General features: G+C 38.4%; 1 protein-coding gene across 9 annotated transcripts in view; it reads left to right on the top strand.

Annotated features, from left to right (window-relative positions):
- The window catches only part of PTBP3 (polypyrimidine tract binding protein 3), a 114,847-nt gene that overhangs the window by 16,476 nt on the left and 75,700 nt on the right, over positions 1 to 22,671 (top strand). For 4 of the 9 annotated variants that reach the window (XM_054500524.2, XM_054500519.2, XM_063650291.1 and 1 more), the window contains exon 2: positions 19,216 to 19,300. In XM_054500524.2, the coding sequence (XP_054356499.1) occupies positions 19,267 to 19,300 (34 nt within the window). In that variant the 5' untranslated portion in view covers positions 19,216 to 19,266. Of the gene's footprint in view, positions 1 to 19,214; positions 19,301 to 22,671 lie in introns of those variants that run through there. The other 5 variants (XM_054500525.2, XM_054500520.2, XM_063650290.1 and 2 more) reach the window with 2 other exon arrangements.

Here is a 22,671-nt window from a genome sequence, read left to right as displayed (position 1 = left end):
AACCTCTGCCTCCTGGGTTTAAGCAGTCCTCCCACTGTGCCCAGCTAATGTTTTAAAAACATTTTTTGTAGAGATGGGGTTTTGTCATGTTACCCAGGCTGGTCTTGAACTCCTGCGTTCAAGTGATCCTCCCGCCTTGGCCTCCAAAAGTGCTGGGATTACAGGCATGAGCCACTGTTCCCTGCCTTTTTCTTTACTTTTTTTTTTTTTTTTTTGAGATGGTGTCTCACTTCGTCGCCCAGCCTGGAGTGCAGCGGCATGATCTCAGCTCACTGCAGCCTCTGCCTCCCCGGTTCAAGTGATTTTCCTGCCTCAGCCTCTCGAGTAGCTGGGATTACAGGTGCACACCACCATGCTCAGCTAATTTTTATATTTTTAGTAGAGACGGGGTTTCGCCATGTTGGCCAAGCCACTCTCGACCTCCTGACCTTAGCATTAAATGATTAATTAACTCACTGACCTCAAGTGATCCACCCACCTCGGCCTCCCAAAGTCCTGGGATTACAGGCGTGAGCCACTGTGCCCAGCCTGATACCTTCTTTTTAAGCAGCTTAAAACAACATTTATTTGTTAGTATTAAGATTTGTTATCTGCCAGTGTCTGTGTGTCAGGAATCTGGGCGTGGCTTACTTGAGTTTTCTGGTTCTAGAACTTTTACAAGAAGGTATTGGTGGGTGCTGCAGTCATCTTCCAGGGAAGAATCCATGTTCAAGCTCACTTGTGTGGTTGTTGGCAGCAGTCATCTCCTGGGCCTTTGAGCTAAAGGCCTTACTGGAAGCCACACTCAATTTCTTGCCGTGTGCTTCTCTCCTTAGGGCAACTTGCTGCTTATAAATATGTAAAAAGAAAGCGAGAGAGTATGAGGTAAAAGTCTTTTGAAACCTAATTTCAGAAGTGGCATCCCGTCATTTTTGCTGTATCCTGTTCAGTAGAAGCGAGTTTCTAGGTGCAACCTATACTTTAGGAGAGAGAATTACACTTGGACATGAATTCTAGGAGATGGGGATCATTTGGCACCACCTTAGAAGTCTGCCTACCATGCCACAAGAGAAACTGGATGATCCAGATGTAATGCATATGCTTAACTTTACTAGATAGTTCCAGAGTACTGTCTGTTAATGTATGAGAGTTACCATTGTTAACAATGTATTGGCAACACTTGCTATTTTGACTAGAGATCTTTTTGAATGTAATCATTTAATGATATAAATTTCCCTCTAAGCATGGCTTTAGCGCTATCTCAGAATTTTTATCCTGTTTTCATTTTTATTCAGAGAAAATTAAATTCCAAGAAAGTAGAAGGAAGGAAATAATGAGTAACTTAGACCAAATGTACAAATTCCTTGAAAGACAGGGAACTGTTAGATGACCACAACTGACATGAGTTGGAAAGTGTTCCCTTCTGTTTGAAATAATTTGTGTGAGATTGGTATTATTTCTTTTAAAATTCTTTGATAGAATTCATCAGTGTAGCTATTTGTAAGTGTATTTTCTTTGTTGGAAGGTTTTAAATTATGAATTAAGTTTTTAAAACCATGTTATTCAGATGTTCTATTTCTTTCTTTTTTAAAATAGTTTTTTATTTTTATTTTTTGAGACAGGATTTCACCTTGTCACCCAGGCTGAAGTGCAGTGGCACTATCATAGCTCACTACAGCCTTGAACTGGGCTCAAGTGATCCTCCTCCTCAGCCTCCTGAGTACAAATTTTCTATTTCTTTAGCTGCATCCCACAACTTTTGATATGGCTGGGCTTTAATTTTCACTTAGTTCAAAATATTTTCTGTTCTTCCTTGGGACTTCTCTTTTGGCCCATGATTTTTTATAAATGTGTTTAATTTATAAATATTTTGGTTTTCCAGATATCTTTTTGTTATTGGTTTTTTTTTAAAGCTTACTACTTTGATCAGACGAGATGCTTTGTATCATTTCGGTCCCTTTATGTATCCAGCGGTTTGTTTTATGTTAAATATGGTTTGTCTTTATGAATGTTCTGTGTACACTTGAATGTGTAGTCTAATTTTGTTGGGTGTAGTGCCTTTTAAATGTCAGTGGGGGCCGGGGGCGGTGGCTCACGCCTGTAATCCCAGCACTTTGGGAGGCCGAGGTGGGCGGATCACGAGGTCAGGAGATCGAGACCATCCTGGCTAACACGGTGAAACCCGGTCTCTACTAAAAATACAAAAAATTAGCCGGGCATGGCGGCATGTGCCTGTAGTCCCAGCTACTCGGGAGGCTGAGGCAGGAGAATGGCGTAAACCTGGGAGGCGGAGCTTGCAGTGAGCGGAGATCGCGCCACTGCACTCCAGCCTGGGTGACAGAGCAAGACTCCGTCTCAAAAAAAAAAAAAAAAAAAAAGTTAGTGGGACAGACTGGTTGAAATTCAGGTTTTCTGTATCTTTACTGATTTTTTATTCTGTTAATTAAAGAGAAGAGAAATATTGAAATTTCTGTCCGCAATTGTAGATTTGTGTATTTCTTTTTGTAGTTCTGTGAGGTGTTTCTTTTCTGTTTTTTTGTTTTGTTTTGTTTTGTTTGAGACAGGGTCTCGCTCTCTAGCCTAGGCTCTTCTAGGCTTAAGGGATCCTCCCGCCTCCGCCTCCTGAGTGGCTGGGACTGAAGGTACACACTACTGTGTCTGTCTAATTTTTAAATTTTTGTAGAGATGAGTCCTTGTTTTGTTGTGCAGGCTGATCTCAAACTTCTGGGCTCAAGGGAACCTCCCACTTTGACCTCCCAAAGTGCTGGGATTACAGGCATGAGCTACTGCACCCAGCTGTTCTGTCAGTTTTTGCTTTATGTGTTTTGAAGCTCAGTTACTAGATGTATTCACATTTAGGAGTGTTATATCTTGATGAATTGACCTTTTGTCTCCTTGCGAAATATACATTTTTATCTCTAGTAATAATTCCTATCCTGAAGTGTACTTTGTCTAATGTTAATGTAGCCATTCCAGCTTTCTTATGATTGGTATTTGTGTGTGTGCATTTGTCCCTCTGTATCCTTGGGAGATTGGTCCAGTACTTCCCAAGGACCCCAAAATTTGTGGATGCTGAGGCTGAAGTCTTTTATATAAAATAGAGCAGTATTTGCATATAACTTATAGCACATCCTGCTGTATACTTTAAATCACTTCTAGATTACTTAGAATGCCTAATACAGTGCTTACACATAACCTCATTTGCATGGATTCATTTAAGGTAGTATTTGGCACATGGCAAATTCAACTTTTGCTTTTTGTAACTTTGTGAAACTTTTTTTTTCCCAAATGTTTTCCGTCGTCATTTAGTTCATCCATGGATGAACTCATCGGTATGGAGAGCTGACTGTATTTTTTTCCTATTCCTTTTCCTTTTCTTTTAATCTGTCTATGTTTAAGATAGGTTAAAGAACAGTTGAGCCAAAGACAACAAATGGCAAGATGGTGGACTTAAATCTACTTAAAAGGATTAGCTTCCAAAAGACTTGGGCTTCGCTTTCTCTTTGCTCACTCTGATAAAAGTGAGCTGCCATGTTGTAAGTTATTTTATGGACAGGCCCATGTACAAACTGAATCCTGCCAGCAACCACTTGAGTAAGTGTGGAAGTGGATCCTTCATTTGTTTTGTTAAGCCTTGAGATGATTTCAGTCTGTGATAGACTCTCCAGAGGACCTAGCTAAGCCATGTCCAGGTTTCTGACTTCCACAAATTAAGTTACAAAGTATTTGTTTTTTTTCCAGCTGCTAAATTTTGGAGTAATTAGTTATCCAGGCATGGATAAACAATACAGCTGCCTACTCACAATGGTGAATAAATATCGAAGAAATGAATATAAAAATAACGTATTAGGCTGGGTGTAGTGGCACACAACTGTAGTCCCAGTGGTTTGGTAGGTTGAGGTAGGAGGATTATTCGAGCCCATGAGAGGAGGTTACTGTGAGCTGTGATTACATCACTGCAGTCCAGCCTGGGTGACAGAGCGAGACTCTGTCTCTTAAAAGAAAAAAAGTCTTATTAATGTCAGAGTAAGATTATGTAAGTGCAAGTACTTTTTTGTTGTAAATTACTATGGGTACGACTTTCTTATATGATCATGTTATCTTTATCTGATAGCTTACCATAGTGTGTACATACCACATATGTACTTTGATTTTCCTTTTCCTTTTTTTTCTTTGAGACAGGGTCTCACTGTCACCCAGTCTGCAGTGCAGTGGCACAATTTCAGCTCACTGCAGCCTTGACCTCCTGAGCTCAAGCAGTCTTCCCACTTCAGCCTCCTGAATAGCTGGGAATACAGGCATGCACCACCATACCTGGCTAATTTTTGTGTATTTTGTAGAAACAGGGTTTCGCCATGTTGCTTGGGCTGGTCTCCAACTCCTGGACTCAAGTGATCTGCCCACCTTGGCCTCCCAAAGTTCTGGGATTACATGCATGAGCCACTGTGCCCAGCCTGCTTTTTCTTTTTAACAGTTTATTTTTTCTTAGTGTACTAATGTGGTGAATTTCATTGATTTATTATTTTTTTAAAAAACTTTATTTTAATATAAAATTACAGAAAGATTATAAGAAGAGTACAAAGAACTCGTATATCCTTTACCCAGTTCATATTTGCATCATTTTTCGTTTGTTTATCATTTCCCCCAATTGTCTTACCATTTCCCCTGCCATATATAGTCTTTCTGTAGATGTAAGTGCACACACACACGTCCTTTTTTTTTTTTTTTTTTTTAAAAAAAAAAAGGGTCTCGTTCATTCAGTGGTATGAACACAGATCACAGCAGCCTTGATCTCCTGGGCTCAAGTGATCCTCTTGTCTCAGTCGTTGAATAGCTGGGGACCACAGGCATGCACCACCACACCCAGTGAAATGTTGTTATTGTTGTTTTGTAGATACAGGGTCTCACTATGTTGCCCAGCCTGGTCTCGAACTTGTGGCCTTAAGTGATCCTCCTGCCTTAGCTTCACCACTTTTTTTTGTGTCTTAATCACTTGGTTAAGGTGATTTTCTGCCAGGCTTTTCCATTGTAAAGTTACCAATTTTCTTTTCGTAATCAATAATTTGTTGGAAGATGCTTTGAGACTATAGCTTATTCTTTAACCCCTAAATATTTCTGAGTGTATTACCTATAAACAAAGAATTTCCCATACATTACTGTGATACAGTTAACAAAATCAGGAAATTAATCTGAAATAGGTCCTCAGTCTTTTTGTTTCATTACATTGACTCTTTTTTTCTTTTTAAAATAAAGATGTGGGATTTCGCTATGTTGCCCAGGTTGAAGTGCAGTGGCTACTCACAGGCACGATCCTAGAGCACTGCAGCCTCCAACGTCCTGGGCCCTGATGGTCCTCTTACCTCAGCCTCCCACGTAGCTGGGACTACAGGCATGAGCCACCACACGCGGCTAATTAAAAAAACATTTTTTTTCAGAGACAGGGTTTTGCTCTTGTCCAGGCTGGTCTCAGACTCCTGGCCTTAAGCTATCCTTCTGCCTCAGCCTCCCAAGTTGCTGGGATTACAGGCCTGAGACACTGTGCCTGGCTAGCAAATCTGTTTCAGAGTACAGTTGTCCCTCAGTATCTGGGGGGGGCCAAAATCCATGCATACCCAAGTTCTCCAGTTGGCTCTGTATAGGTGAAGTCTGCCTGCATGTATAAAAAGTCAACCTTCATATAACTGGGTTTTGCATCCTGGGAATACTGTATTTTTGATCCTCATTTGGACTCGGGCAGTTCAAACTCACTCATGTTGTTCAGGGTCAACTGTATTTCCATATAACTTAACACACTTCCTTCTGAATACTTTAAGTCAGCTCTAGGTTATTTATAATATGATTTAAATGCTATGTAAATAGTTGTTATGCTGTATTGCTTAGGGAATAATGACAAAAAAAGTCTGTACATGTTTATACAGATGCAGTTTTTTTCCAGATATTTTCAATCTGTGATTGTTTGAATCCACAGATGCGGAACCCATGGATACGGTGGGCCAATTGTATATTAAAAAAAAAAAAAAAAAAAAAATTTTCCACCATAACTGCAACTGCCGTGGCCCTTAATCCGGATTATCATCACAGCTTCCTAACCAGTCCTTCCCTCTTTGTCTCGTTAAAGACTGTTCTTAACACAGCAGCCACAGTGATCCTTTAAAAAAGCAAATTGATCTTTTCACTCCTGTTCAAAACTCTCTTTCCCTCATTTCGCTCAGAGTAAGATTCTTTAGAATGGCCGTTAAGGCCCTGCATGCTATGACACACCTTCTCTCTAATCTCTTTACTTCTCCCCTTGCTCATTCTCTTTCAGCCATAATTGCCTCCTTACTGTTTTTCCAGAACATGCAAGGCATTTTGTTTCCTCTGCCTACAACATTCTTCCCTCAGATATCTACATGCTTACTCCTTACTACTTGTAAGACTTTGCGTAAATGCCTTTTTCTCTTAAGTCGTACCTTGCTGTCCTATTTGAAATTGAAATTCTTTTCACCTCTGGCACTCCTGATGCTTTTTCTCCTACTTTTTAAGAAGCACTTAAGACTTTAAGACATAATACATAATTTACTTACTTTGATTATTATGTTTCTTTGTGCAAGATTATAAGCTCCATTAAGGTAAGGGCAGGGATTTTCGTTTGTTCCCTAATCTTCCCCAGTGGTTAAAGGCCTGGCACATAGCTGGTGGCTCAGTAAATATTTATCAAATTTGTTGAATGAATGAATATTATTGCTAACACATTTATGCATACTGAATTCAATATGTATGGGCTATACCTCTGGTAAGAACTGAATAAATATTCAAATGAATGGCTTTTTGATTGGATATCATGAATTAGAAGGCTTTTTAGAGGAATTACTTGCGGTCATTAAAGAAAGTATTCAATGTGCTGTCTTCAAAAAAAGTGTTGATATTTTGTTGTTAAGATGTCCATATAAAATGAAGGCAGTCAGAATCATTTTATTGAAACTGTGTCCAAACAGTAGTTTTTAAACATTGCCACAGCTGCTTATTGAAAAAATTTCCTCTACCTTTAACTATTTTTTTTATTCCCACTGCCCTAGAATCTCAACAGTGGCAACCTTGGAATGAAAATGTCACAAATGAACAATTTGGTAACTATTCTTTAGAGAATGTTTAGGGATAATCACACTCAGTAGATGAAAGGTGTTGATGGGGCCACAGTGTATGTGAGGGTATGATCTCATTCAAATGAGTCAGTCAGTAGAGTTACAATAGCAAATGTCTTGAGGTTTAGATGTGTTTATAGTTACAGGAGGCTATGGAAGGGTGAATGTTAAAAGGCTAAATGTCTAAAACAAAACAAAACCCTTGGAGTTTCATGTAGTGCCACACAATGAATGCAAACCCCCTATCGAATGTTCTGTTTATTCCTTTATCTCTATAGCTATTACTCAATTTTTTTTGAGTCGGAGTCTCACTCTGTCGCCCAGGCTGGAATGCAGTGGCACAATCTCGGCTCACTGCAGCCTCCACCTCCCTGGTTCAAGCAATTCCCCTGCCTCAGCTACTCCAGTAGCTGGGATTACAGGCATCCACCACCACGCCCAGCTAATTTTTTTGTATTTTTAATAGAGACGGGGTTTCACCATGTTGGCCTGACTGGTCTCAAACTCCTGACCTCAGGCAATCCGCCCGCCTTGGCCTCCCAAAAGTGCTGGGATTACAGGAGTGAGCCACCACACCCGGCCTGTTAACTTATTTTTTTAAGAAAAACAGTTTTGAACATCGATTATATATGAAACATTGTAGTAGGTTCTGTAGAGGAGTATATAATGGTAAGTAATCAGGAGACCATAATCGATACATGCATATAGTATAGTGAGACTCCATATAAATATCACTTTTATTTCTGTTTTTGGAAAAACTTAGAGCAGAACCAATATGAGTTTTCTGTCATGGGAAGTGTTCACACGGGGTCACTAGACTATCTGTTAGAAAAAGGTAGGACTTGGGTATTTCAGTATTTAAGATGCTATTAATTAAAAAAAAAAAGATCTAGGATTCTGGAAAATTATGAAGTAGTTTTTTGATAGCCTCTTTTGTATAGTCATGTAGTATCTTGATAGATTAAAACAAATATCTTTTCTTGAATTTCATATGCATTTTAGATACATGAAGTTTAACCATGAATTAATGGTTTATTTTCAGAATCATCTGTACATGTTACTTCAACGTCTTTAATGCTAAATAAAACCAATTCCTATCAAATTTGATGATGAAACACTTATTTGTGCTGTTTAATTACAGTATTTCTTTGCTTTGTTCACCCCGTGAATTATGCATCAGCAGGCGAGAGCTTCAGTAATTGATACTTGAGCCAGTAAAGCTGATTGGTGTGCTGACTTAGCCAGAGAGCTGACAAGTCCACAGAGCAACTGCTGGACTTATGTAAATTTGCTGTGTGTTTCTAAGGAGACTGTCCTTAGAAACACACAGTGTTGTTTGCAGCCAGCACCTGCCCTGCCACTCCCCCATGTCTTCACATTTGGCTTGTTAAGGCCTTCTTTTGTATGTATACATAATTTGTTTACCCGTGGTACAGTCTTTTTTCTTTTGGTCGTCTGCATTCACTTGTCCAAGTTTTCCTTCCTTTTAAAAATGTCTTCATTCTGCTTATCTTCCATTCTTCCCTTAAACCGTAATCTGTTATCATAGCAGTCAAACCTTACGGAAAATTGCTTTTGAGATACTTAGGATATAAATATTAAGTATAATTTTGAGAAATCCTTTTCATTTTATATTGAAGTAGTCTGTAATTAAATGCAGTGATATGTTTTCAGGAGAAAGAATTTATGTCTAGGAAAGAAAAGTTTTTTGTTTTTTTTTTTTTTAAATAAAAGGAGTAAGTTTAACGTTGGCCAGGTGCAGTGGCTCAAGCCTGTAATTCCAACATTTTGGGAATCCTAGGCCAGAGGATCACTTGAGCCCAGGAGTTTGAGACCAGCCTGGGCAACAAAGTGAGACCACATCCCTACAAAAAATAAAAAAAATTAGCTGGGCATGGTGGTGCATGCCTGTAGTCCTAGCTACTCAGGAGACCAAGGCAGGAGGATGGCTTGAGCCCTGATTATGCCACTGTACTCCATCCTGGGTGATGGAGTAATACCCTGTCTCAAAAAAAAGGGAATGTTTAAAGCAGGGCTTCCCTGGGCCACATTGGAAGAAGAATTGTCTTATGCCACACATAAAATACACTAACACTAACGATAGCTGATGAGCTAACAACAACAACAACAAAACACCAAAAATATCCTAATGTTTTAAGAAAGTTTATGAATTTGTGTTGGGTGGCACTCAAAGCCGTCCTGTGCCGCATGTGGCCCATAGGCTGCATGCTGGACAAGGTTGCTTTAAAGTAGTCATACAGAACTAATAACTCTGTTTTTCTCATCTTTTACAATGTTTTACAAAGTAATGTGACTCTTGGGATTTAGGCTTTATAATATCAAAAAAGCCCTTGTTTTCTGTAATTTGAAAGTGAGTTCTTGGGAAAAAACTTAGCTAGAAAATTGTGGTTATCAGAATTATTTTTTATGAATAATTTTCAAATGTAAGTTTCTTTTGTTCTCTTTGTCTTTTGTTTGTCATATTCTGAAATTATTAGGGAGAGAAAGTTACCAGCTTTTAAAAGTGTCATAATTACTTGAGAAATGTCTTGTTTATTTTATATAAAGAATGATAAAACATTTCCCAGAATGAAACTTTATGATCTTATTTATCTTTTTTATTTTTTATTTTGGGACAGGGTCTCCCTTTGTCATCCAGGCATGATCTTAGCTCACTGAACCTCGACCTCCTGGCTCAATCGATCCTCCCCCCTCAGCCCCCCAAGTAGCCGGGACTACAGGTGCGTGGTACTATGCCTGGCTAATTTTTTGTGTTTTTGGTAGAGATGGGATCTCATTCTGTTGCCCAGGCTGGTCTTGAACTCCTGAGCTCAAGTGATCCCCCCACCTTGGGTTCCCAAAGTGCTGGGATTATAGGCATGAGCCACCGCGCTTGGCAAATATCTTATATTTTAATTGTTCTTGATATGTAATAAGACAATAAAAATAGCTATTCCAACACTTCAGTTGATACTAGGGTCCCCTTATGTGTTATTTTAGGCGTGTTTCATTCTTTTCAAAAAGCTCTTCCTATTATCATTGAAATAGAATTGAAGTAGAATTATCAAATGTAATTGTTTATTTTGAAGAATTTGCAACTTTCACCATATCCTTATAAATAGAGTTTATATTTTGAATGTGACGGTCAAGATGTTGCATTCATTTAAAAAATACAAATTTGGCCAGCACTTTGGGAGGCCAAGGTGGGTGGATCACCTGAGGTCAGGAGTTCGAGACCAGCCTGACCAACATGGCAAAACCCCATCTCTACTAAAAATATAAAAATTAGCCGGGCATGGTGGTGTGTGCCTGTAATCCCAGCTACTTGGGAGGCTGAGGCAGGAGAATCTCTTGAACCCAGGAAGCAGAGGTTGCAGTGAACCCAGTAGTGCCACTGCACTCCATCCTGGGTGACAGAGCAAGACTCTGTCTCAAAAAAAAAAAAAAAAAAAAAAAATTTTATACAAATTTAAATTAATTTTCTGGTTTTTCTATACTTGAATATTTGATCATATTTTCAGACTACTGTTTTTCTTTACAGATGGAAGTCCAATGGTAATTCACAGGTTAAGAATAGTTTTTTTTTTTTTTTTTTTGCCCAGGCACAGTGGTTTAGGCCTCTAATCGCAGCACTTTGGAAGGTTGAGGCGGGCAAATAGCTTGAGCCCAGGAGACCAGCTTGGGCAACATTGGTGAAACCCCATCTCTACAAAAAAATACAAAAATTAGCTGGGCATGGTGGCGTGCATCTGTGGTCCCTGCTACTCAGGAGGCTGAGGGGGAGGGGTCGCTTGAGCCTGGGAGATTGAGGCTGCAGTGAGCTGTGATCATGCTACCGCACTTCAGCCTGAGCGACAGAGTGAGACCTTGTCTCAAAAAAAAAAGTTTAAAAAATATTAAGCAAATTAATAATTTTGTTATATTTATTTAACCATGTGAAGAATTATGCCAACTGTGATGTTATGAGACAAGGTCCACGCAAGACTGCACTTACATCTGACACCAATTGCAAGTGTAGGGGATTCCCGAAGCTACCCACAGGTTCAATAATTTGCTAGAAAGACTCACAGAAGTCACTGAAAGCTTTTTATTTATTTTTATTTTTATTTTTATTTTTATTTTTATTTTGAGACGGAGTCTCGCTCTGTGTCCCAGGCTGGAGTGCAGTGGCGCGATCTCGGCTCACTGCAAGCTCCGCCTCCTGGGATCACGCCATTCTCCTGCCTCAGCCTTCTGAGTAGCTGGAACTACAGACGTCCGTCACCACGCCCGGCTAAATTTTGTATTTTTAGTAGAGACGGGGTTTCACCATGTCAGCCAGGGTGGTCTCTATCTCCTGACCTAGTTATCCGCCCCCCTCGGCCTCACAAAGTGCTGAGATTACACCGTGCCCGGCCGAAAGCTGTTATACTCACAGCATGGTTTGCTACAGGGAAAGGACACAGATTAAAATCAAGCCTAGGGAAGAAATGCCTAAGGCAGGGTCCTGGGAAGTATTGTTGTCCCACCTCCGTGGACACATTACTTCCCCAGCATCAGTGTCTGGCAGTAAGCAAGGAGTATTATCAACCAGGGAAACTCACTGGAGCCTTGGTGTTTACAGTTTTTGTTGGAACTCTATTATGTAGGCATAAATAATTTATTGTTCACAAGGCCGATTTCAGTCTAGTTTCCAGCCCCTTCAGGTGTGACCCAAAGCTCCTACCCTAAATCACATTGTCGATCTTTCTGGCATGGCTATTCCTTACCCTATGAATGTCTGGTGACCCAAGGCCACTAGGCGGGGGAAAAAAAAAAAAAAAAAAAAAAAGTCCTCTCAGGCATGATATTTCAAGGACTTAGAGATTACCTCTAGGAAGGAAAGGGCAAAAGCCACACCTTTCTTTGGACAAGGTAAGTTTTTTACTACACAAACTGTGGGCCATATTAAAATGAGGCAGTCATTTGCTAATTTTAACAGTATTTGAAAGACTCCTGTAAAAATAAAAATGCTTCTTAGTCATCACCTGTAGTGCAGTAGTAACTTGAAGTTACCCTACATTTTGCTATAGGAATTTGAGATTTGTAGTTTTATCTTTTCCTCAAAAAAGAAAAGTTGTCTGTTTCACTTCTGAATATTTATCCTGAAAAAATGCTATATTAAAGACAAAACACTATAATTTAAAATAGGGGAATAGTTAAGGATGTTATAGAATTTTAATAATCTACTAAAAATAATTGTGATGCAGCCTGGGCAAAATAGCAAGAGCCTACAAAAAAATAAAAAATAAGCAATCAATCAGTAAAGTATAATAAAAAAATTTTTTCTGCCTACAAAAATTAAAAAATCAGGCGGGCAAAGTGATGCATGCCTCTAGTCCTAGCTACGTGGGAGGCCAAGGTGTGAGGATTGCTTGACCTGGAAGGTTGAGGCTACAGTGAGCTATGATCATCCCACTGCAGTCCAACCTGAGTGACAGAACGAGACTCTGTCTCACAAAAATAAATAAATGAATAGTGACAGACTAACAACATGGAGAAAGCTTATCAGTTAAAAGGATAATAGAGCGGAGCATAGATTCATATTATGACTTCATAAAATACATATTAAGATGAATGACTTATCAAAATGAAATATGATCCAGCTATTTCATATTTATAGATTTATTCTGAGATAACTGGGTAAGTAGGCAAAGATGCTTAAATAAGGTGATTACAGTGAAAAGTTTTGCTTTTTTTTCTCTGAACAAATCTAATCACGGTTTTCACAGGAAAAATTCAAATGCATAGGCAGATACATGCTTTATTCTTTTTCTGAAAGGTTAACCATAAATGAGACTTTAATAAATGTCCCGTACAATTCTGTACAATTGTACTCTGGTACTAAAAATGGATACATTTTTTTTTTTCTCCCAAGACAGAGTCTGACTCTGTTGCCCAGGCTGGAGTGCAGTGGTGTAATCTCGGCTCACCGCAACCTCCGCCTCCTGGGTTCAAGTGATTCTCGTGCCTCAGCCTCCCAAGTAGCTGAGATTACAGGCATGCACCACCATACCTGGCTAATTTTTGTATTCTTAGTAGAGACAGGGTTTCACTGTTTTGGCCAGGCTGGTCTCAAACTCCCGACCTCAAGTAATCCGCCTGCCTTGGCCTCCCAAAGTGCTGGGATTGCAGGTGTGAGCCACTGTGTCCAGCCTGTAGTATTGATTGATTGATTGAGACGGAGTCTCGCTCTGTCGCCCAGGCTGGAGTATAGTGGTGCGATCTTGGCTCACTACAACCTCTGCCTCCCCGGTTCAAGCGATTCTCCTGCCTCAGCCTTCCGAGTAGCTGGGACTACAGGTGCACACCACCACACCTGGCTAATTTTTGTTTTTTTAGTAGAGACAGGGTTTCACCATATTGGTCAGGCTGGTCTTGAACTCCTGACCTCATGATCTGCCTGCCTCAGCCTCCCAAAGTGCTGGGATTACAGGCGTGAGCCACCGCGCCCAGCCTGTAGTATTTATTTTCAAGTTGCCCATGTGATTGTATTGATTAGCCAAGGCAGAGGGCTGTTAATCTTGTACCTGATACTCTGCTATAGGCTCTGGAAGAATATAATCTAGTATAAGGCACAAATAATAGACCTCAAGGTGTCTGAGAACTAACTTTGTGTACCTATTTGACAAAATTATGTTATTGATAATTATACATACAGGAAGAATATATCATGTGAACTGAACTAGCATTCTAGAACCGTACACATTTTAATGTTGAAAGATGATAAAAATTAAGTTGAACCTTTTCACTTGGGATAGAAAAATTCTCAAGGATGTGGTGCCATTTTATCTGTGACTAGTAGATAGGATTGGATATGTAGCAAAGGGATAGTGCTTGAAGCAGGATAATATCATAAAAAGATGCAGAATAAGCATGATTTATTAGGAGAAAATTACATAACAGGGGAGTATTACTGTGAGGAAGAGATCCAGATTAGAAAGATTGTTTCATTGCCATCACAGGACATTTAGACTTGATTCAGTAACCAATGGAATAATTTCACATTAATGGTTGATTGGAAATTTGTTTGGTAGGAAACTAGGTAACAGTTTATTGAATGAGAAAAAAATAGAAAAAAAAATGAGTAACTTACTTTTCTCCCCAGATTGAAACTGAAATGGCATATGTGCATTAAGAAGAATATAGTCAGGCCGGGCGTGGTGGCTCGGGCCTGTAATCCCAGCACTTTAGGAGGGCAGAGGTGGGCAGATCACTTGAGGTCAGGAGTTCGAGACCAGCCTGACCAACAGGGTGAAACCCCGTCTCTACTAAAAATGCAAAAATTAGCTGGGTGTTGTGGGCGGACACCTGTAATCCCAGCTGCTCAGGAGGCTGAGACACAAGAATCATTGGAACCTGGGAGACGGAGGTTGCAGTGAGCTAAAATCGTGTCACTGTACTCCAGCCTGGGTGACAGAGGAAGACCTTGTCTCAAAAAAAAAAAAAAGAAGAATATAGTCAGCTTTTGGGATTCTTAGCCCTTGTCTGGGGCCTGTGTTAACAGTTTAACACCTCCTCTAGGTGCCTTTCTGGTAATCTCAAGTGTCTCTAAGAAAGTGCTTTCCTGTACATTTCTTCTTTCCAGTTTTTTTATGTCAAAAATGTAAAAAGAGTTGGTTCCTCACAGCAGGTAACTTGTTTGGATGGTAGAAAGGTGTTTGCGCTTTTGACTTCTCAAATGTTTGACTTTCAAGATACTGCCTTATTCTTTTTTCTCGTCAATTTTTCCTTTAACTCTTTTGGTAGATTTCTTATTTGCCTTTCCCTTGAGCTGTTGTATCCCTTTATAGTTTTGTTGTAGAGAGGGTATCAGGTCAATTTTTTTTTTTATTTTACAAAAAGCCATTTGCTGTCAATTGAAATTTGTGTAGTTTCTGGTATATGTTATCTGCCTTTTGTAATGTTTCTTTCTTTTCTTTTTGTTCTGTTTATCTTTGAAGGGATGCCTTCTGGACCACTGTTGTACAGAAGCACAGTGTTTAGGATGATCTGTAACAGCGGGCTGTGGCAGGGTTGAACACAGGTGTTAGTGATGACTGTTACTGACGACAGCAAGACTCTCAAGCCAGTAGGAATCCTTTGGCTCAGAATGAAGTACCTGTTGTCCTATATTTTATTTTTTAATTTTAATTTTATTAAACTTTTCAAACAATTAGAGATGCATGGCAAGTTGTAAAGATACTACAGAAAGGTCCTGTGTGCCCCTCACTAAGTTTCCTTCAGTGGTTACATCTTATATAATTATAGTACACCATCAAAACAGGAGCATTGGTATTGGCACAGTGCCTGTATATAGTTCTGTTTGATCTTATTGCATATGTAGATTCACGTAACTGCCATCACAGTCAACATATAGAACTAATCCATCACCACAAAGATCTCCTTATGGTACCATTTATAATCATACCTATCACCTCCACCCAACTATCTCTATCTCCTGGCAACCACTAATCTGTTTTCCATCTCTATAATTTTTGTCATTTTGAGAATACTGTAGGTGAAATCATAGAGCATATTATCTTTTGAGGTTGCTAAGTGTATGTTTAGTTTTTTCTTTTTCAGAAAACACCAAACTACTTTCCAGAGTGTCTGTACCATTTTACATTGCTACCAGCAATGTATGAGAGATATATTTTTTCCACATCCTGGTCTGCATTTGATATTGTAACTTTTTATTTTAGGTGTTCTGATACTTAAGTGGTAGTATCATGGTCTTAATTTTTCCTTGAAGTGGCTTTTGATTTGCATTTCCTTAATGACTAATTAGGTTGAGCATCTTTTCATGTACTTACTGGCCTTCTTTGGAGAAATACCTTTTCAAATCCAATGGGTTGTCTTTTTTTATTGTTGATCTTAAGGGTTCTTAGGTGTTCTAGGTACCAGTTTCTTGTGAGATGCGTGATTTGCAAATACTTTCTTCCATTCTCCGTGTTGTCTTTTTATTCTCTTGATGGTGTTCTTTGAAATACAAAAGTTTTTATATTTGACAAAGTTCAGTTCAGTTTATTTATTTATTGCCATTCGTGCTTTTGGTTTTGATAATCCATTTTTTTGTTTTTATTTTTATTTACTTAGAGATGAGGGTCTCCCTATGTTGCCCACGTTGGTCTTGAACTCTTGACCTCAAATGATCCTCCCTCCTTGGCCTCCCAAAGTGCTGGGAATACAGGTGTGAGCCACTGTGCCCAGCTTTTTGTACCCCATATAAATGCAACAATATAGCATGTATTCTTTGTGACTTTTTTTTTTCTTTGAGACAGAGTCTCGCTTTGTCACCCAGGCTGGAGTGCAGTGGTGTGATCTCAGCTCACTGCAATCTCTGCCTCCTGGGTTCACACCATTCTGCCTCAGCCTCCTGAGGAGCTGGGACTACAGGCGCCCGCCACCACGCCGGGCTAATTTTTTGTATTTTTAGTAGAGACGGGATTTCACCATGTTAGCCAGGATGGTCTCGATCTCCTGACCTCGTGATCTGCCCACCTCGGCCTCCCAAAGTGCTGGGATTACAGGCGTGAGCCACTGTGCCTGGCCGTGACTGACGTTTTAGGTTTGTGAGATTTATCTATGTTATGTGGAGCCGTAGTTCATTCTCATTGTTGTATAGTCATTGCATGCATTTACAAACATTTACTCAGTTATTCTACAGTTGATGGCATTTAGTTGTTTGCAGTTTGACGAGTACAAATAATGCTGCTGAAGACAATCTTGTATGTCTAGGTGCCCACAAGCAGGCAATATCTTGGGGTTTATGCATCGGAGTAGACTGTATAAGGATCCTAGGATATTCATATATTTGACTTTAATAGATTGGATCAGACAGTTTTCCAAGTGGTACCAGTTTACACTCCCACTAAATTATACTTAACTCCCATGTAAGAGTTTTTGTCACCCCACATTATTACCAACATGATATTGTCAATCTTTTTAATTTTACAGTATTTCATTGTGGTTTTAACTTGCGTTTCCCTGATGACCAATGAGGATGCAGTCAAATATCTTAAGTTTGATTGAATATGGTATTAGTCATTTATAAGTTGTTTAAAAAAGACATTTATTTCTTGTTCACTTACAATGGTGGTAGCTGTTATGGAGCCACACTTGTTATTCTGAGAATCAGGCTGAAAGAGTACCTCCTATTTGAGATATGCTCTTATTTCAGAGGGAAAGAGAAAAAACTGGCAGAAATGACTGATTTTTGAAGTTACTTTTTGGATTAAGTATAGGTCATGTCCATTCATGTTCCATTGGCCAAAGGATATTACAAAACTGTGTTGTCAGTGGGGGGAGGGAGTTATACCCCTCCCACTGGAGGCATTGCAAGTCACATGGCCATGGATGGGGATGAATAATTCTTGTTCAGGAAAAGGAGAGGGTACAAATACTCTGGAACAGTGACATAGTCCACCACTTTGTGAGATGGCTGTTCAAGTCTCTTGTCATTTTTCTGTTATCTTGGCTTTTTCTTACTGATTTCTAGTGTTTTGTTTTTCCTTTTTTCTTTTTCTTAGTACGTGCTGGATATAAACCCTTTGTTAGTTTTATGTATTGCAGATATCTTCTTATTCCATGACTTGTCTGTTTATTCTCCTAATGATGTCTTTTGTTAAATAAAATTGTTAATTTTAATGTTATCTAGCTTATCAGTATTTTTGCTTTATACTTGTGCTTTTTGTTATTCTTGAAAAAATACGTTTCTGCAAATCTCGAAAGAGCTAAAGTGACCGCCTTCAAGTGGTTTCTAACATTATATTAACTTGATTTATAAGTAGAAACATACTGATGCTAACTCATATGTGTGGAAGATATATCTGTTAGTAATGCATTTAACCAAATTCCTCATATATAAAAATCATGTTGAGTATGTTTTAATTTATACTGTTAATACATTTAAAGCTGCGAAAATGTGTCTTTATCTGCAGGTAGCCAGCAAACCACAAAGTCTGTTAATTATCATATGTAGCCTGATAATATCTACATCTCAGATTTTATTAGGAAGACCTGTGCTTTAAGTGAGGCCTTAATCTTGATTTTTCTGGGAGTTGAGATTTTCAGTTTTCTTTTATCCTGCTTACTTAATTCCTTCTTCTTATTCCCGGATGTCTCTATAAACTTCTGGTGAAAGATCCAAAGGGAGTAATTTCTGGATGTTTAATACAGAACTTGTTTAAATAATTGTATTTCTATTATGTAGATATATTGGTGGTTTGTCTTTCTTCAGCAAAGGCTAAAGTTGTTCCCTACAGAAGTGGCACCTACACTTAAACATTAAATATGTGCTGTAGCACTATTGCTATTCTAATATTTGTAGGATTGTTTGGGGATTAATTTTTATTATCCAGTGGATCAAAACACTTGTTCTTAAAAATTGGCCAAGCTAAACCAATAGTACTATTTAAAATAGGTTGGTTTTAACTTTGTACATAATATTTATTGTCCTTCCTAAAAGTAATCTTTTAAATGTTGGTGATAGATCTTATATTACAATGAAAAGACTTCTCTGACTTACTTTTTAGTGTTGCCAGTTCGGATTTGGAAGTAGATCAAAACTCTTACCTGAAAAAAAGAATAAATTACTTAAACAATTGTTTAAGAAATAGTCTGCATTAAAGATCATTTGGAGGATTAATGGATAAGAAGTTATTGATTATAAAGAATTTGGCCAATATGGAAATGAACTATATTTTCTACTTAAAAAAATACATTGGTATTGAAAAGTCAGGATTCTTAGGGAGGACTATACAAACTATTTGAATATAAATATATGCTACAAAAACAATGTCATAATGCAACCCCCTGAATATGGTTTGGCACTTTTAGATGTTATGTTTTGGAAACCTGCTTTTGGTTAGAAAGAGTTTAAAGATTATGCCCCCATTTCTGTGGTGGCAGTTGTGTTTATATAGTTGTCGATTTGCAGTAATTTTTTTCTTGCTATGCAGTTCATTTGATTTTGTGATTCTTGAGGAGTTCCCCCTTTAATGTCTTCATACAAAGATGAAGTAATATTATTAGCTTTTAATACTTTCAGTAGTAAATATGGACCATTATCTAAAACTTGGTTTATTAACCAAACATTGGTTTTGCTTTTCAGCGGGGATCTGATGAGCTTCTTTCTTCTGGCATTATTAACGGACCTTTTACCATGAATAGTTCTACTCCTTCTACAGGTGTGTATGGTGAGTTTTTTTTTTTTTTAATATTTGATTTCTATGGGTTTCAAAATTTTTTTTACAATGCTCTTATTTTGCTTATCTTATATCATGTTGAAGTGCCACTGTTTATAATAAAAACTAAAATTTGTTTCGGTAAAGTATTATATTACTGTTTACATAGATGAAATCACCAGTTAATACCTCTCAAATTTTAAGGATTCATTTGGATTTAATTTGATGATTCAGTTTTTTGATTGATGTTCTTTGTGTTATAATTTTGATAAAAATACTGTCAATAAGTTGGTGACCCAGAACTATTGAGTCAAAGAGCTAGATCTAAAACTTGGGTTGAGGTCAGGTGTGGTGGCTCATGCCTGTAATACCCCAGCACTTTGGGAGGCCGAGGCTGGCTGATCACCTGAGGTCAGGAGTTTAAGACCAGCCTGGCCAACATGGCGAAACCCCGTCTCTACTAAAAATACAAAAATTAACTGGGTGTGATGGCAGGAACCTGTAATCCCAGCTACTCGGGAGGCTGAGGCAGGGAGAATTGCTTGAACCTGGGAAGTGGAGGTGGCAGGGAGCCGAAACGTGCCATTGCACTTCAGCCTGGGGGACAGAGCGAGACTCCATCTCAAAAACAAAAAACAAAACTTGTGTTGAGTGATGATGGACTTGGAATAGAAGTATTAAAGTATAAAACAATACGTTTTAAAAATTGAAGTAATTTGCATGCCATAAGGTACCACATGATTTAAAAATAAATGTTCTTGAAATTTAGTGGCTGTAAAGTGAGTTGAAGGAGTGCAGTACTGGAAAGAGAGTGAGCAGTGAAGAGGATTTATTATTATTATTATTATTATTATTATTATCCTTTATTAGGATTATTGTTGTAATGCTAATAAAGGATGGTAACTGGCACTATGGCAGTGGTAGTGTGATGAAGAAAATTGAATAACTTATAGAAGATAAAATTGAGAGTAATTGATGATTAATTGAATGTTTGAATAAGGGATATCATCATTGATTTCCAGGTTTTGAACTTGGACTTAGATAATTGGATAGATGAATGGTAATGAATGGTTGTGCCATTCATTTCTATTCGAATGTAGGAAGAACAGAGTTGGACAACCCAGCAGGTTCAGATTTGTATATATTGAGTTTGAGGTTCCTTTGGAACATCCAAATGGAAATGACAGATAGGCAGTGGGTCCCTGGTCTCAACATCATGAAAGAAATTTGATAGTATCATACACAGTTGACAACTGAAGCCATGGACGTGGAGAGTTTCAGAGAAGGGAGGGTTTCTTTATCCAGATGTTTTTGGAGTTGTAGGGAGGTGGGGATGAATGGACCTCCTTTTCCAGACCAGGAGCTTATATGGTGTTTGGGACCATGGGAACGTAGATGTTCGGGAAAGTGAACAAGTATAGAGACAGAATGAAAAGAACTGGATCTACCAAGCTCATTCTAGCTTATTTTAATGTGACTATTAATAATAATTCTTTTTAAAAATGAAAGCGTCAAAGCATACAGGATACTAGAACAATGGTACGAAATTGTGACAGCCTCAGGCAAACTAGGACTTAACAGTCATTCTATTCAGGAGTTGTTATTAAAAAATTAACATCTGATTCTGTCACCTAACACTAAAATTCTGTTTAGGTGTTGTTTTAAAAAATTCTCTTAGCTTAATGTGGACATATGTCTTTTTCCATGTCAGCTTTAAATTATTTCATCTAATTCAGGGGCGTCCAATCTTTTAGCTTCCCTGAGCCACATTGGAAGAATTCTCTTGGGCCACACATAAAATACACTAACATTAATGATAGCTGATGAGCTAAAAAACCATCGCAAAACAGTCTCAACGTTTTAAGAAGGTTTACGAATTTGCTTTGGGCCGCATTCAAAGCTGTCCTGGGCTGCATGCTGTGCACAGGCTGCGTGTTGGACAAGCTTGATCTAGTTCTAAAACAAAGAATCCTTCTTCCCCGAACCTTTACCTACAATATCTTAGGGATTCTGATAAGAATTATGTTGGAGTTATATGTTAATGTGAAATGTTGATCATTTTGTGGTATTATCTTTCCATTTGGGACTATGACCTATGATTCCATGTTTTTAGGTTCTATTGTATGTCCATTGACGATTTTGAAAAAGTTCCACACTTTTCCATGTAAATCACATAGTTTTCTTTTAAAATGTATCTTAGCAATTAATGGCAGAGATTGTTTATTGTGTACCCCAATGCTATTCATTCATTTTTATTTTTATTTTTTTTTTTACCAACAGAACCTCAGTTTTTATCTGACACATTGCTACCCAAATGAAACTACTACTTTTCTGTTCTTCCTTATAGCTAGATGTGGTCATGTAATTAAGTCTCCACAGGGTATAAGTGGAAGTGTAATATGAAACTTTTAGGGCATCTCTACAGGGGTACACTGTTTTTCCTTCAATCTTACTGCCTGTGGGTGTTCCAGCTTCTTAGATAATGATGGGAATGACAGGCATCTGTAACAGAGACAGCTAGAGCCTGATAACATTGTCACCATTCCAGATCTGGAATTCCTACATTTAGACTTTTCATGTGAGCAAGAGATTAACTTCTTTTTTTTTTTTTTTTTTCCTTTTGAGACTGAGTCTTGCTCTGTCTCGCCCAGGCTGGAGTGCAGCGGCACAGTCTCTGCTTACTGTAACCACCGCCTCCTGGGTTCAAGAGATTCTCCTGCCTCAGCCTCTGAGTACCTGGGATTATAGGCGCCTGCCACCATGCCGGGCTAATTTTTGTATTTTTAGTAGAGACAGGGTTTCACCGTGTTGGCCAGGTTGGTCTGGAACTCCTGACCTTGAGTGATCCACCTGCCTTGGCCTCCCAGAGTGCTGGGATTACAGGCATGAGCCTGAGATTAACTTCTTAAGTAACTATTACTTCAAATGTTGTTATATACAGCTAAACTTAATTTAATATTTTTGCTGTTATTGAGTGGGAATTTTTTTTCCTGTTTTCAACTGGATACTGCTAGTACAGAGAAGACCTATTGATTTTTGAACGTTTATTTTGTGTATACTTAAACTAAAATGTCGTAGTAATTTTTTATTAGTCTTTTGAATTTTGCAGTTATTCAATGATGTGTCTTCAAATAAAGATAATTTCAAGTATATAAATATAAATTTGTTAACTTGTTATGTATTCACTGGAACCTCCATAAATGAGTTGAATAACAGTGGTAATTGTGATTATCTTTGTCTTGTTCTTAATTGCAATGGAGGTGGCTTTATTATTTAATCTTTTAATATAATGTTTGCTGTTGGGATTTTTTGTTTTGTTTTGTTTTTGAAACAAGGTCTTGGTCTGTTGTCTAGCCTGGAGTCCAGTGACACAAACATGGCTC

The sequence above is a fragment of the Pongo pygmaeus genome, chromosome 13, assembly GCF_028885625.2.
Source record: "Pongo pygmaeus isolate AG05252 chromosome 13, NHGRI_mPonPyg2-v2.0_pri, whole genome shotgun sequence".
NCBI lineage: Eukaryota > Metazoa > Chordata > Mammalia > Primates > Hominidae > Pongo > Pongo pygmaeus.
The sequence above is the reverse complement of the archived record's forward strand: the minus strand, read 5'-3'. Positions and strand labels throughout refer to the sequence as shown.